Source organism: Kogia breviceps, chromosome 14 (assembly GCF_026419965.1).
Source record: "Kogia breviceps isolate mKogBre1 chromosome 14, mKogBre1 haplotype 1, whole genome shotgun sequence".
Classification (NCBI taxonomy): Eukaryota; Metazoa; Chordata; class Mammalia; order Artiodactyla; family Physeteridae; genus Kogia; species Kogia breviceps.
In genome coordinates, this window is record NC_081323.1 from 90,482,690 (window position 1) to 90,495,087 (window position 12,398).

At 61.5% G+C, this 12,398-nt stretch overlaps 1 protein-coding gene across 1 annotated transcript in view; it reads left to right on the plus strand.

Moving 5' to 3' along the window:
* C14H7orf50 (chromosome 14 C7orf50 homolog) overlaps positions 1 to 7,983 on the plus strand; it is an 81,771-nt gene extending 73,788 nt beyond the window's left edge. The window contains exons 3-4 of the mRNA XM_067012906.1: positions 3,169 to 3,402; positions 6,237 to 7,983. Coding sequence (XP_066869007.1) covers positions 3,169 to 3,402; positions 6,237 to 6,260 — 258 coding nt within the window. The 3' untranslated portion in view covers positions 6,261 to 7,983. The remainder of the gene's footprint in view (positions 1 to 3,168; positions 3,403 to 6,236) is intronic.
* Positions 7,984 to 12,398: the final 4,415 nt, after the last annotated feature.

Sequence of the window (12,398 nt, forward strand, 5' to 3'; positions counted from 1 at the left end):
TTCATTCTTTTTCCTTTGGTACTATTTTTGTCTGGCTTTGGTAGCAAGGTAACACTGGCCTCATAGAGCAAACTGGGAAATGCTTCCTTTGCTTCCATTTTCTGGAAGAGCTTATATAAAATTGGTGTTAATTCTTCTTTAAGTGTTTAATAGAATTCCAGCGAAACCATCTGGGCTCGGACATAAGGTTCTGGAGTCAGGCCTGCCGTCGCTTCAGTGACAGCCAGGCCCTGCGGTGGCCGTCCCTGGAGGGGCTGGCGGGCCGGCTGCACCAAGGCCTGCAGCAGCACCTTGCTTCCTGTTGCTTGTGGCCAACAGCGGACCCTGCTCCGCTGGGGCTGGGGCTGGGGCTCCCCTCACGATTTCCACCCGCCGAATGCTTCCAAGCAGGGCCTGACCCGCTGGCGGGGCCACGTGTGAGGGAAGGGGTTTGTGCGGGAGCTCCGGGGGCTGCGAGCAGACGTTGGCACCCAGGAGGGTGTTCTCAACCCCCTGCAGCGTTTCCTGGGATCTCACCAGTGGTTGGTTCTCAGGAGGTGGCATATGCCGGTCAGCCGGATGCTCCAGCTAATAATGTCTGCCTCGGCCATATTTATTCTTTGCTGGGCGACTCAGAATGATCCCCGTGATCTTGGGGGGCCGGTTTTGAGAGTTTGTTCTTACTGCCTTGGGGGAGGGTTCGGTGGCAATTTTGTGCTTGTAGAACACCAGCTCCGGCAGAGTTTTTCCACTCTGCCCCCCTCAGCCCCGGCCATGCTGGCTTCTCCTCCGCTTCACGTGGGCCTCTGTGCCCCCTCCCCGGGATGTGGCCGCCTGCTCCCTTTGCCTGGGCCGCCTCTCTCCCAAATATCCCCGGCTGTGCCCTCACCTCTGGGTCTCAGGTGTCGCCGTCCTGACGCTGTTTCCTTGACCTCCGTCCTCCCCCAGCCGTTGTAAATGACGAAACGTAAGTCGGCCGACTCTCTGTCTGTTGTCCCTAATTTTCCTCCTTGCTGTTACAGTCTTTCAAAAGGCGGTCCGACGATGGCAGGGGGGTCTCAGTTCAGGCTGCTCTCTCAAACCGCCACAGGCTGGGCGGCTTACAAGTAACAAATTTATTTCTCACGGTTCTGGAGGCTGAAAGTCCAAGATCTAGGCAGGGGCCGTTTTGGTGTCCGGTGGGTTCTCTTCCCTGTTCTCCTTGCTGTGTGTCCTCACGTGGTGGAGGGGTGAGGAGCTATAGCTCTCTTTAGAGACAGCCAGTGCCCTCTCTTCTGAAGGCACTGATCCCCTTCCCGAGGCCCCCATTCTCAGGATCTAATTACCTCCCAAAGGCCTCAGCTCCTAGTGCCATCACGGGGTGGGTGGTAGGGTTATGAGATATGAGTTCTGGGGGCACCTGGAACATGGTCTGCGGTAGCAGGCGTTCCCCACAGAAAGCTTAGCACGTAGAAGAACATCTCACGGGAAGGTGTTGCTTAACAAATGTATGTGGAATGCAGCAGGTCTGTTATGTACCCACTCTTCCTGACCGGGAGCTGCTGGGCCAAGTTGCCTGGGGTTCTAGGGCCTCTGTGGCCCCTCAGGGGTAGACCCAGTGCTGCTGCCGGGGTCACACAGCGGGCAGGCCTCTCGGCCACACCGTCCCACTCCACCAGCTGGACTCCGGCCACAGAGGCCCTCGGGGCTGGACCAAGCGCCTTTTCTCTTGGGGTCCCTACAGGTAGCCCCAGGGTGCACGGAGCGGCCCTGTGCTCTCTGACACAGGCCAGGGACAGACAACCAGGGGGTAGCACAGCCCAGCAGCACCTTCTGGGGGTGAGCTCCACCTGCTTCTGCGTGAAGCCTTGCGGGGACAGAGTGTATCCTGCAGGCGGGTCCCTGGGCAGAGAAGGGCCTGGGACGGAGCTGGATCGGAGCGGGCAGACCCGGCCCATTTCACACCCTTTACCTCTCGTCTGCACAGTGTAGGTAACAGGGCGGCCGGGGGCGTGAGACGAGGAGCGGGCACGAAGCTGCCTCTGGGCTGCGTGTCCCCGTGTGCGGTGTCCCACCCTCACCCTGCCGCAGGCCGGCTCTCCCCCTCTTGCTCTCTCCTTTGTCCCGTCTCCCACGGTGGCCCACGAGAGTCACCAGAACAGTACGGTGAGGAAACCAGGTTGGGGGTTCTTGGGTTGCAGGGCTGACACAGGAAATGCACCAGGAAATCAGCACGCAGATCCTGTGACTCAGAAGACCCCAAGTGGAGTCCATTCCACGCGTCTTGAAACTGTTTGTGTTCGCATTTCTGAGTCTCGGTTTCCTTATCTGTAAAGTGAGAATGCTGACGCCAGCGTCCCGGGGCTTAAGCAGGGTCACAGAGGTGAGGCTGTGGTGGGGGGCCAGCGAGGCCCTGCCCTGCCCTCCCCTCTCCTCCCCCACCCAGCTCTGGCCCCCGCCCGCGCCTCGTGCCTGTCCCTGTCCCTAGCGGCACTCCTGAGCAGGCCTCTGTGTGTGGACCAGCCTTGGGTGCTGGGGAAATGGCCAAGAGGAAAAAGCACAGAAGGATGCAGTCTTGGCTCTGGGACCTTGGGAGATCCTCATCGCGCTGGGAAGCTGCGACCCCCGTACCCAAAGTGGGAAGCCCGCACCCGCCCGCCAGCGCACGGCCTCAGCAGCCAGGGGACAGTGTGTCCTCGTGCCAGGGTGCCAGCGCAGCCCCCCAAAAGCAGCCCCGCCTCCAGAGCCTGCTGCAGGCAGGCCTTGGGCGGGTTCGGCAGGCTCTGGCTGCGGGAGTGTGGTTTTCCTCGGACTATAAAAATTGATTTGCAGTTTTGTCTTAGGGGAAGGACACCTTCATTCATTTACTCCGTGAGCCATTATTGAGCACCTGCTTTTTGCTGGGTGATGTCAGGGCCTGCGGTGGGCAGATCCGGCCTTATGCTGGTGGAGCTCTCAGTTTGGGGGGTGGAGCTCTAGGGGGTGTTCAGCGGGTGAGGCAGAGAAGGCTTCCCCGGAGCTGAGAGTTGACAGGCGCTCGGAAGTGAGCGCTCCAGTCAGGGGAAGCGCATTTGCGCAGACGCCCTGGGAGGAGACAGCAGGCCAGATTCCCCGGCTGCAGTGGGTGGAGATGGGGGTGGGGACCGAGCTTGTGGTCGGCAGACGCGTCCGTGTTAACTGCACCGCATGGTTTTCCTGCCTCCCCTGTAGGAACCTGCCAGGGAGCCCGGGCCACTGCGCCAGGAGGAGAACCAGGAGTCACCGCCTGACCCCGCCCCGCCAGGAGTCCCGCCCACACGCTCAGCCGCGCGCTTGCGTCATCGCCCAGCCGGCTGGATCTGGTTCCAGCCGAGCCTAGCCGGCCTGACATGCGCAGTGCGCGGGGGCTGCGGCGGCCAGGAGGTGCCGCGGGCCCGGGCACACCTGGCGGCCTGGGACGCGGAGGTCAGTGTGCCGGGCCGGGAGCGGGCCGTGGGGGCTGGGGGGCGCGGGGGGTCCGTCCTGCAGGACGGGGCGGGGACTCGGCGGCGCCCTGGAGAACCGAAACCGGGCGGGGGGAGGCGGGGAGGAGGAGGAGGGGCCCGGCCCGCTTAGTCCCGCTTCCAGACGAGAGGGTCTGGAGCGCCCCGCCCTCAGGGCCCGGGGTCCTGAACCGCGGACAGGCTGCGTGGGGCCGGGGCTCTGAGAAGCGACTCGACGCGACGCGCCTCCCTCTCCCCGGTCGAGGCCTCGGGTGCCCGCCGACCGTGGGCTGCTTCTTCCGTCCCGGGACCCACGCCAGTCCCCTGGGCTCTGCCGGCCCCACCTTCTTTCTGTAGGAGCGGGGAGTGGTCTGGACCGCGTCGCTGCCGCCTCCTCCCCCGGGCTGGGCTGTCATCACCGTTGGCGACCCGCCTTCGGAGCCTTTGTAGCCGGAGGCCTTAGCCCTGCTAGGTCCACCGTCCCAGAGCGCTTTGAGTGTCAGGGGCTGGGGGCGGAACCCCCCAGGGCATCTACCATTTTGCTTGTGAAATTACCTGGGTATGCGTAACTCTTTACTTGGCAATGTGAGTGTTTAGTTTTTTAATTCATCGTTACACTCAGGAATTCTTACAAAGTGGGGGGGGGGGGGAAGCCCGTCAGTAGTGTGATGAAATGTGATGAAACGACTCTGGAAATTACCCTTAACAGCGGATGGAGCTGACATCGTGAGGTACTACATGCACGTTTAACGAAGCCTTTGGATTTTCCTGTTTCCTTCTTTTGGAGCCACGAACATGCTTTGCTTTGTTTTGTTGCCTGAAGAGCCTGCAGCCTGGTGCCTGCGGGGCTGGAGGGCAGCTGGGCCCCTGTAAGGCCCGCGGTGGAGGTGGGTTAGGACGCGGCCCCGAACGGGTGTATCCGCTCTGTGCTCTGTCGTGCAGTTTTCTCTCCCAAGGACGCAAGGCGCAGAAGCCGCTGGGGAAGAGGACAGTCCGGAGTCTGCTGGGTTGACACGGGGTGAAGACGTAATTGAAGATCTTGAGGAAAAGTGGGATCGTTTTTGCTTTGAGGGAAGCAGCGTCGCACGCTGTGGGAAGCCTGGCGGCCCAGGCCCACCTCGAGTATGGGGGGAGAGAGGTCTTTGTGGTCTTTTCATACGTTCAGAATCTGATTTTCATTGAAATGGCAAGAGCACTACTGTCAAATTAGGAACGGCTGTCCGCTAACGTTTCAGAAGTTGTCGGAAGTTACGCTCTCTGCGTGTTACACGTTGTGTCCAGGTTCGCAGTTCGCGCGCGTGATGCGCCACTCAGCTCTGCCCACGCTGGCTGCCCACCTCCCGGAACTGCATTTCCAGGTTAAACAAAATGCAGCCTGAACTCCTGGTCAGTCCCGCGTTTCCAAAGATGACAGGAAAGCAGCTTCGCAGGGAGGAGGTGGGCGCGGCCGGGGCCTGCAGAGGGGGGGCAGCTTTTCTGAATACACGGAACAGACCCTGCGTGACCTTTGCCTTCCGAAACCGGGGCAGTCCACACTGGGCTGTTGACCGTGCAGAGTGCAGCTGGGCCCCAAGCCCGTGTTGGCCTCTCAGCAGCGAAGGCGATGGGGAGGGTTGTAAATCGTCCTCCTGCCTAGAACCAAGAAGGGCCCACGGGCTGGTCCTGCGCGTGGACGTCAGAGCTCCTGCAGAGGCCAGCCAGCCAGGGCCTGTTTGCTCCCTGGATACAGGCGAGATCAACCCAAAAGCTTAGCCGAGATTCTGGGAAGCGGTGAGAGCGGGTGGCTCTTGGGATCTGGGGGCCAGGAAGGCCTGTGCCTTCTGCAGATGGCAGGGGGTGTGGGGTCCTGGCCCTGGGCCAGTGTCCTGGGCCTGCTGGTGGGAGACCTTGGGGCTGTCAGTGAAGGTCTCCAGTGGGCAGTGGGGGTGGGTGGCAGCCTCTTCCTGTCCTCAGGTGGCCTTAAAGACCGGGTGTGTAGGAGCCAGGTTCCTGCTAAAAGCCAACGAAAGCCACCCCCATAAATGCCTGGTAAGAAGGATCACTGGACCCACTCAGCCCACCCCCGCCCCAGGGCTCAAAGGGGAAGCAGGGTAGCTGCTCTGGAAATGGAAATGCTGCCGGAGGAGAGGTAGCTCTTGTGGCCCTCTTACCAGCTTCGTTCCTGGTGGGCTGGAGCTCTCCCTGATGTAATGTGTTGCATCTTCTCTGTTCTCCTGCTTCCTCTGCCGTGGGCACCGGGGTCTCACCTAAGAACTCAGTGGCCCTGAGGTCTCCGTGCCGCACCTCAGCAGCATGTGAGCACGCGGGCCTGCTGTGCCGGGGACTGGGCCTGCCCCCGCCCCCAGCCCGTGGGTGCCCATGTTACACCTGAGCTGGGTGCCCCTCCCCGCCCGAGGCCCCAGGCCCGGGCTTGTCGGATGTGGCGCCTGGTGGGGGAGGTGCTGGGTGCGCCGGCTTCCCGCGTCCAGGCCCTGGGCCTCGCGTGCCAGTGCGGACCTGCCTGTGCACCTACTGGCTTTGGCTCTTCTTTGACCACGTGTCCCTACGGGCTCTCCCCCTGGCTCCTGCCTAGACCGCAGCCTCTGAAGGGAGCCGAGGGATCTGCCCCGTCCCAGCTCTCCCCTGAAGCAGTAGCCTGGCTTTGCTCCGGTGTCCATCCAAGATCAGGAACGGGTGGACAGCCTGTGAAAAGGTAAAATGAGTAAATATCTCAGGACTCTCTGCTTCTAGAAACGAATCTGATCTCTGTAAACACAGTTCCTGTCTCAGGGCAGTTAAACCAGGCCTCCTGCTGCCCCCCGCCCCCCAATCTTGCAGGTGTGGGACTTGCGGAGAGGCTGACCTTGCTGGCCGGGACCCCCGTCCAGAGGAGATGAGAAGTTGATCACAGCACGGCCTTGGGAGAGCCAGGAGTCCTGCCATCATCCAGGCTGAAGCTCTGGGGGACCTTGAGAGAGTTTTATAGGGCTGGTCATCTACTCTCTGGCTTTGGCACCCTCATCTGTGTTTCGTGTGTCTTCTGGCTTTTCAAGTGCACGTTGGCACGTAACAAACGTTCATTTTAATCCTTGGGTTACAAGAGAAGCAGAATGAAAGTGAAGTGTTCTGGTCGCCGATGCCCCCGGCCCGCTGAGCGTGCAGCCGTGCTCAGAATCGTTGTTCTGAAGCTGGTCTCTGACAAGGGGCAGCGTCTCCAGCCCAGGTCGGGGGCAGGACCTGCTGGCAGCCAAGGCCATGGGGTTTGAAACAGTTGATGTGGAAGACCGTTCCCAGAGCCTTGGCCTGTCTGCGAGGGGCCACCGTCCCTCGGTGGCACAGAACCCCCGCCTGGGCCATGGCCGTGGCGACCCCCAACCCCTCGAAACACTCACCTCTTCCTCTGTAACCCAGGAGCTGGGCTCCGGCGGGATCCGTGTGTTTCTGGCCAAGAGGGTCTGGCGGTTTCGTCATGTCATCCAAGGCCCACTTGGAAGGGGACCAGGGGGTGATGGGCTGGGAAGGGGAGAGACCGTGGGCCAGGCAAGGGACGCCCTTCCTCCCAGGTGCCGTGTGGTGGTAGAGCCCAGGGCTGCAGGCGGGGCGGCGCTGGGCAGGGTTCTTGTGAGGGCTCCGTCTCACTGATTTTGGGACCCACTGGAGTTGAGCGTTTCCTTGTGCTGTGCGTGTTGACAGCAGATCACAGTGGCCCTGGGGGGTGGGGGGGCCTCTCACAGTGTCACCTCACGTGGATCTGCCCCGGGTGCGGTAACGAAGCGCGGAGGCCGTGTTTTGTGATCTGGTATCTGTGTCAGCGCGGGCCCCTGTGCTTGTGTATCCTGGTTCACGCATTTGAAAACGTCTGGTCTCTGCAGCATCTGGATGGAGGGGCTGTGCCCTGCTCTGCACGGCCGCTCAGCCCGGGGCAGCCGCTGTCCCTGTCCTCCAGGAGCTCACTTACCTCCGGCCGTGCGCTCCTTGAGGCCAGAGCCCGTGTCTGCCTCAGCACCGGCGCCGGCAGCGGCAGCTCTGCAGGGCACCGAGCCCGCCACCCGCGGCCCACAGCGCTCGCGGCGTCCCCACCTCCCTAGACCAGCCGCTCACTGGGTTGGTCAGAGCAGCCGCCTGCATCGTGTGCACGCTTTCTGAAGTTGTTTGGAATTGGGCTGGGTTTTTTTGGCTGAGCTGTGAGGCTTGTGGGATCTCAGTCCCCTGACCGGGGATTGAACCTGGGCTGCAGCAATGAAAGCCCAGAATCCTAACCGCTAGGCCACCAGGGAACTCCCTGGAATTGTTCTAGTTTTAATCAGAGTACTGCAAATACACTGAAGAGGGTACATATCGCTGTTTCTATTTCTGAGTTAGCAGAGGAAACGCAGCGTCACTCACAGGTTGGGGGAATGAGCGTGTAAAGAATTTAACAATTAGTAACTGAAGTCTTAGTATCTCCTGTGTGTTTCTGCTCTTGTTCTGCAGGGAAGCTGGGGGGGTGGGGTGGGGTGGGGCAGGCTCATGGCGTCTGTGTTGCCTTCAAGTTTCGTTTAGTTATTTCAAAATACAAAGTTTTATTAAAATATTGTAGGAAACACTCCCTCTTTTGTTTTTCATCGTTTTCAGGAAAGGAAAAAGGAATTGATTGGCTACCATGAGTTTCCCTTTAGACTTTTAATAACTTGCAGTAACGCTTCTGATTAAGGTTTAGTTTTTAAGCCGAAGCAGTGTCTCAGAGGAGCTGCAGGCGGGGACTGGGCGTCCTGCCCATGGATGCCTGGCTTCAGAAGCGGAAGGAAGAGGGGGCTGTGTGGCTTGGGGAGGCGCCAAGTCTAGGACCAGCTTCCTCTTAGGTGCCCTCCCTTCCACCCCTGAGCTCCGGTCGCTTCAAGGTCCAGCTGGCCCCATGGGACTTCCGGGAGAGAAGCCAGTGGTCCTGGCCTCCGCGGCGTTTGGACAGAGACCTGTGGTTAAGCATCACTCTGCGGGGGGTGCCAGGCGGGGCCCTGCGCTCTGACCACCTCTGGAGAGTCGCCGTGCCCTTGGGGACGCTGTCTGGCCTGTGGACAGACAGCTGAGCCGAGTGACTGGACCGCCTGTGCTGCCCGGGCCCTGCCCCCGCCACCTCAGGGTCACTTGGACCCTAAACCCAGCCCTCACACTGGGGTCGGGTCACGCCTTACAGCTCATTCCTGGTTCAGGCTCATGTTTCACTGGCAAGGGTTTTTAACGCACACCTTTCTAGTCCCCTAATTCTGTGGTTGATGGGTTTCGCCTGGACAGAGTGGGTGGGTTAGGGGCGCCACCCCGGCCTCCGCTGTCAGCAGGCTGGCCGATGACCCTGTCCCCGTGTGTCAGTGGTCATCAAGGAGCAGCACCCCCGACCCTGGCCTGGAAGTTCCACCTGGGGGGGTGGTCCCTGCACTGCTGGCTCCAGCCGAGTCCAGGCTCCTCATCAAGCACGTCCACGGCCACCGCTGCCCAATGGCACTTGGCGGGTGATGGAAGGGAAGCTGGACCCCGACGCTGAGTTTAATGCTCTTTGAAGTAGGAGGTTTCTGAGGAACACGTGAGTGACGGGCACTGCCCTCTCCCCGCCGTGTTGGCCCCTCTGAGGCCACGCCCCCGGGGCTCCCCCAGCTCTGCTGGCGTCCGTCGTCCCCTTCCCTCCCCCCCGCCCCCCAGCTGAGCAGGACCTGGCTCTGGGCCTGAGCTTGGAGGCGGAGAGAACGGCCCCTACGTGGAGCCCCGGCAGCACGGGGCTCCGAGCTGTTGGAGGACCAGAGGGTCTGCAGGCAGGAGACCCCTGCCCGGCCTACACTGTCCCCCGCAGCTGTGTGGTGTAACCTGTGAGCACGCGGCAGCAGGGGCCCCCCAGCTCACCCTTCCTTCTTTGGCCCCCCGAGCCCTTCCTGTGTGTTGGGGCCTCCGGGCGAATCCAGTTCAGAACCCTGGGCGGGAGCTGACTAGAGGGTCCGAGCCAGGCCAGTGGGAGCCCACGCGGGAGGTCGGGGAGGTCGTGGAGGTCGTGGTGGTCTAGGCGCCCCGCCCAGAGTGGGGCCTGAGAGGCCCAGCGGGGAACCACACTGGGACAGAGGGGTCCCCAGGACTGCCCGTCTCCAAATGCACACAGAACTTGAGAAAGCCTCACCTGAAAGCCTGACACATGGGGTGCGGGGGGACCCCAGAGAAGGAGAACCAACCCATCTAGCAAACGGGCCCCTCTGTGCCCTCCTGGGTCAGCCTTGGTTCATAGATGAAGGCTCTGCTCCTTGAGACTGGAGGAAGGGAAAGGGTGGCTGGAAGAGAGGCCGTTTGTGACCCGGGACGCCCTCACAAGGCAGTGGGGACGGGGGCCTCTTGTGCCCGGTCGATGGAGCGTTGCAGGACACCTGCCCTGTCAGTGTCTCCTGATGGCCCCGTGCCCGCAGGCCAGGGACCGAGGCTCTGGTGCTACTCCCTGAGTCTTGGCCCCAACCCCCCACCCCTGTAGTGTCACCGGCAGGGGCAGGGAAGGCCTGTCCCCCTCACGGAAGTGGCTGGGGAGGTGCGAGGCAAGGGGTCCTCCCGTGGTGGCAGCGGTCCCACGGTGACCGTCCTTCCAGAGTGTCCCATTTTGATCTGCATTCCTGGCCAGTCCTCAACGAAGGAACCGGGGACGGAAGTCCAGTCTGTGGTGCCAGTGGTCGGTGCCAGCCTCACTTCAAGGGGTCGAGGGATCACGGAGGGAGAGGGCGCCCCCTGCACTTTCTGCTGGTGCTTCCGGTGCCTTGAAGTCGCAGGACACCCTGGGCTCCACAGGGTCCTGCTGTGGGGGCGGGGTTGTGGGTTTTCACTTTCTGGTTCTGGCTGGGGTGTGACCGACGACACCGCCTGTTTCGGGGTCAGGGCAGGGCCAGTGGCCAGAGCACGAGGCCCGCCAGGGGTCCAGGCGCCCTGGTTGTGGACAAGGGCTGATGGGTCTTCTGGCCTGAAGGACCCGAGCCTGTCCTCTTTCAAATCAGAGGGTTCTCTGCCTGAACCGAGCCTGTGCAAACCTTTCCAAATCAAGGCTGTGCCGTTTCTGCTGTGTCTCTTGTCCAGAGTCATGGGGCTGGATGCTTCCTTCATGTAGCTGTGTTTTCTCTGTGTCGCTGTTCCCGTAAGAAGTCAGCACGTTTCCTTTTGTTTTGTTGTTTATTTAGTGCATTTCCTGGATGTACTCAGTGCCTGCGTTGCCCAGAAGCTGGTAAGGACTTAAGTGCTAAATGCACCTTTAATCACCCATGTGCTGCGTTACTTAACACAGTGCATGCAGACGTTCATGCGTGGATGCAATTCGTGCCTGGACCTCCAGGGCCCTCCAGGCTCCTCCAGGCTCCACCATGGTCCTCCACGGCCTTCCGCAGTCCTCCAGGGTCCTTCAGGGCCCCCCAGGGCGGCCATGGCTGATGAGCTTGGGTGCACATCCTGCCAGAGGTCTTCCACACAGGTTGACTCGTTTTTGTGTCCTTTGAAACATAACCCTGAAGAGCTCTCACCGGAGAAGGGATACACCGCTGGAATTTAAGTTCTCACGTCACCTAGTGTGAGGCCCTGTGTTTTGCCTGGAGCAGCGGCGCGGCGCTTCCGGGGAGACCCCGGCGGTCGGCTGCCCGCGGTTGTGCTACGCTGGGGAGACGGGGTCTGTGTTCCAGAGAGCGGTTGTGTTAGCGGCACTGACCCTGCTGCCCCCAGGCCTTCCCCAGGAGCGGGCCTGGCCTGCGGCGAGTCCCGGGGTGGCCGCAGGCCACAGAGCTTGCTGGGGGCGAGGCTCCTCCTTTCCCCGAAACTTGGTTCCCAGAAGGGCCCTCACAGGCTGCGGTGGTTGACTCCTGTGTTCCTTCCAGGTGGTCTTGGTGTTTTCGTGGGCTCTTCCCCCGCCAGCAGTACCAGCGGGAGGGGCGGGGGCCCTCAGGCCTGAGTGAGTTTAGGAAAAGGACGCAGGTCCCACAGGGGGACTGTCCTGGGGCTTGGGCAGGTGTGCAGAGCCCAGGGGGTCAGAGGTGCTGGCTTCCTCACGTGGTCCACACCAGGGTTTGGCAGGCTTGTGTGCCCTTGCCTCGGGGAAGCAGCCAGCACCCCATAGGGTCAGAGGGGGTTGGGCAGCCGGGGCCCGGACCTGGATTTGGAGGACACCACCGTGTCCTGGTGACAGCGGGAGCCATGGGGGGGGGCGTCCACCCTGTGGGGGCAGATGCCTCTGACCCTTCCATTCCCTTCCCAGACCTGCCCGACCTGCTGGCCTCCCTCAGGGGTCAGCGTTGGCCAGTCCCCAGCCCTGACCCTTCCCCGGGACTTAGGGCCTGGTGGCTGGGGCCGTGCCCCCGTGCATGGCTCAGACGGGCAGGGCTGGCCTGCCGCTTGCAGCGCCAGCTTCTCTGTGAGCCAGGGGGTATGTCTCCTAGACCCCGGTGCACCCCACTTCGGATTTGTGACAGCATGGAAGAGCCTGGAGGGTGTAGTAGTGCTGGAATAAGTGTGATTTCACTCACGTGGCATCTAAAACACAAGCAGGCAAACCGAAGATAACAGAGGTCAGGGTGGTGGCTTCCAGAGGGGAGGGACAGGGGAGTGCGGGGCAAGTTAGAGGCTCAACCCCAGGGTGACAGATGGAAAGTAAAGGTTTGGTCATGAGCTCGCTGTTGGGTCCACAGAAGTAGAAATTTACGTAATGTTATGAGCCAGTGTTACTCCAGTGAAGAATACCCTATTTTAAAAACCTGATTTTATTCCCTGTCAGCGGAAGTCTGACTGACTGGCTGACTGGCGTTGGTGTTTTAGGTATGGTTGTGACTTTTAAAGCAAACACACACCCCTCGGGCAGCTGTGTGGTCAGAGCCCTTGCTGCCCCGTCCTCCAGGCTGTTCTGCCTCTTGCCTGTCCCCCTCCCCGCGCCCCCCCGCCTCTCCCCCTCCCCTCCCCCGCCTCTCTCCCTCTCCCTCTCACTGTCCCCCCTTTCTCCCCTCCCCTCCTCCCTCTCCCCTCCCCTCC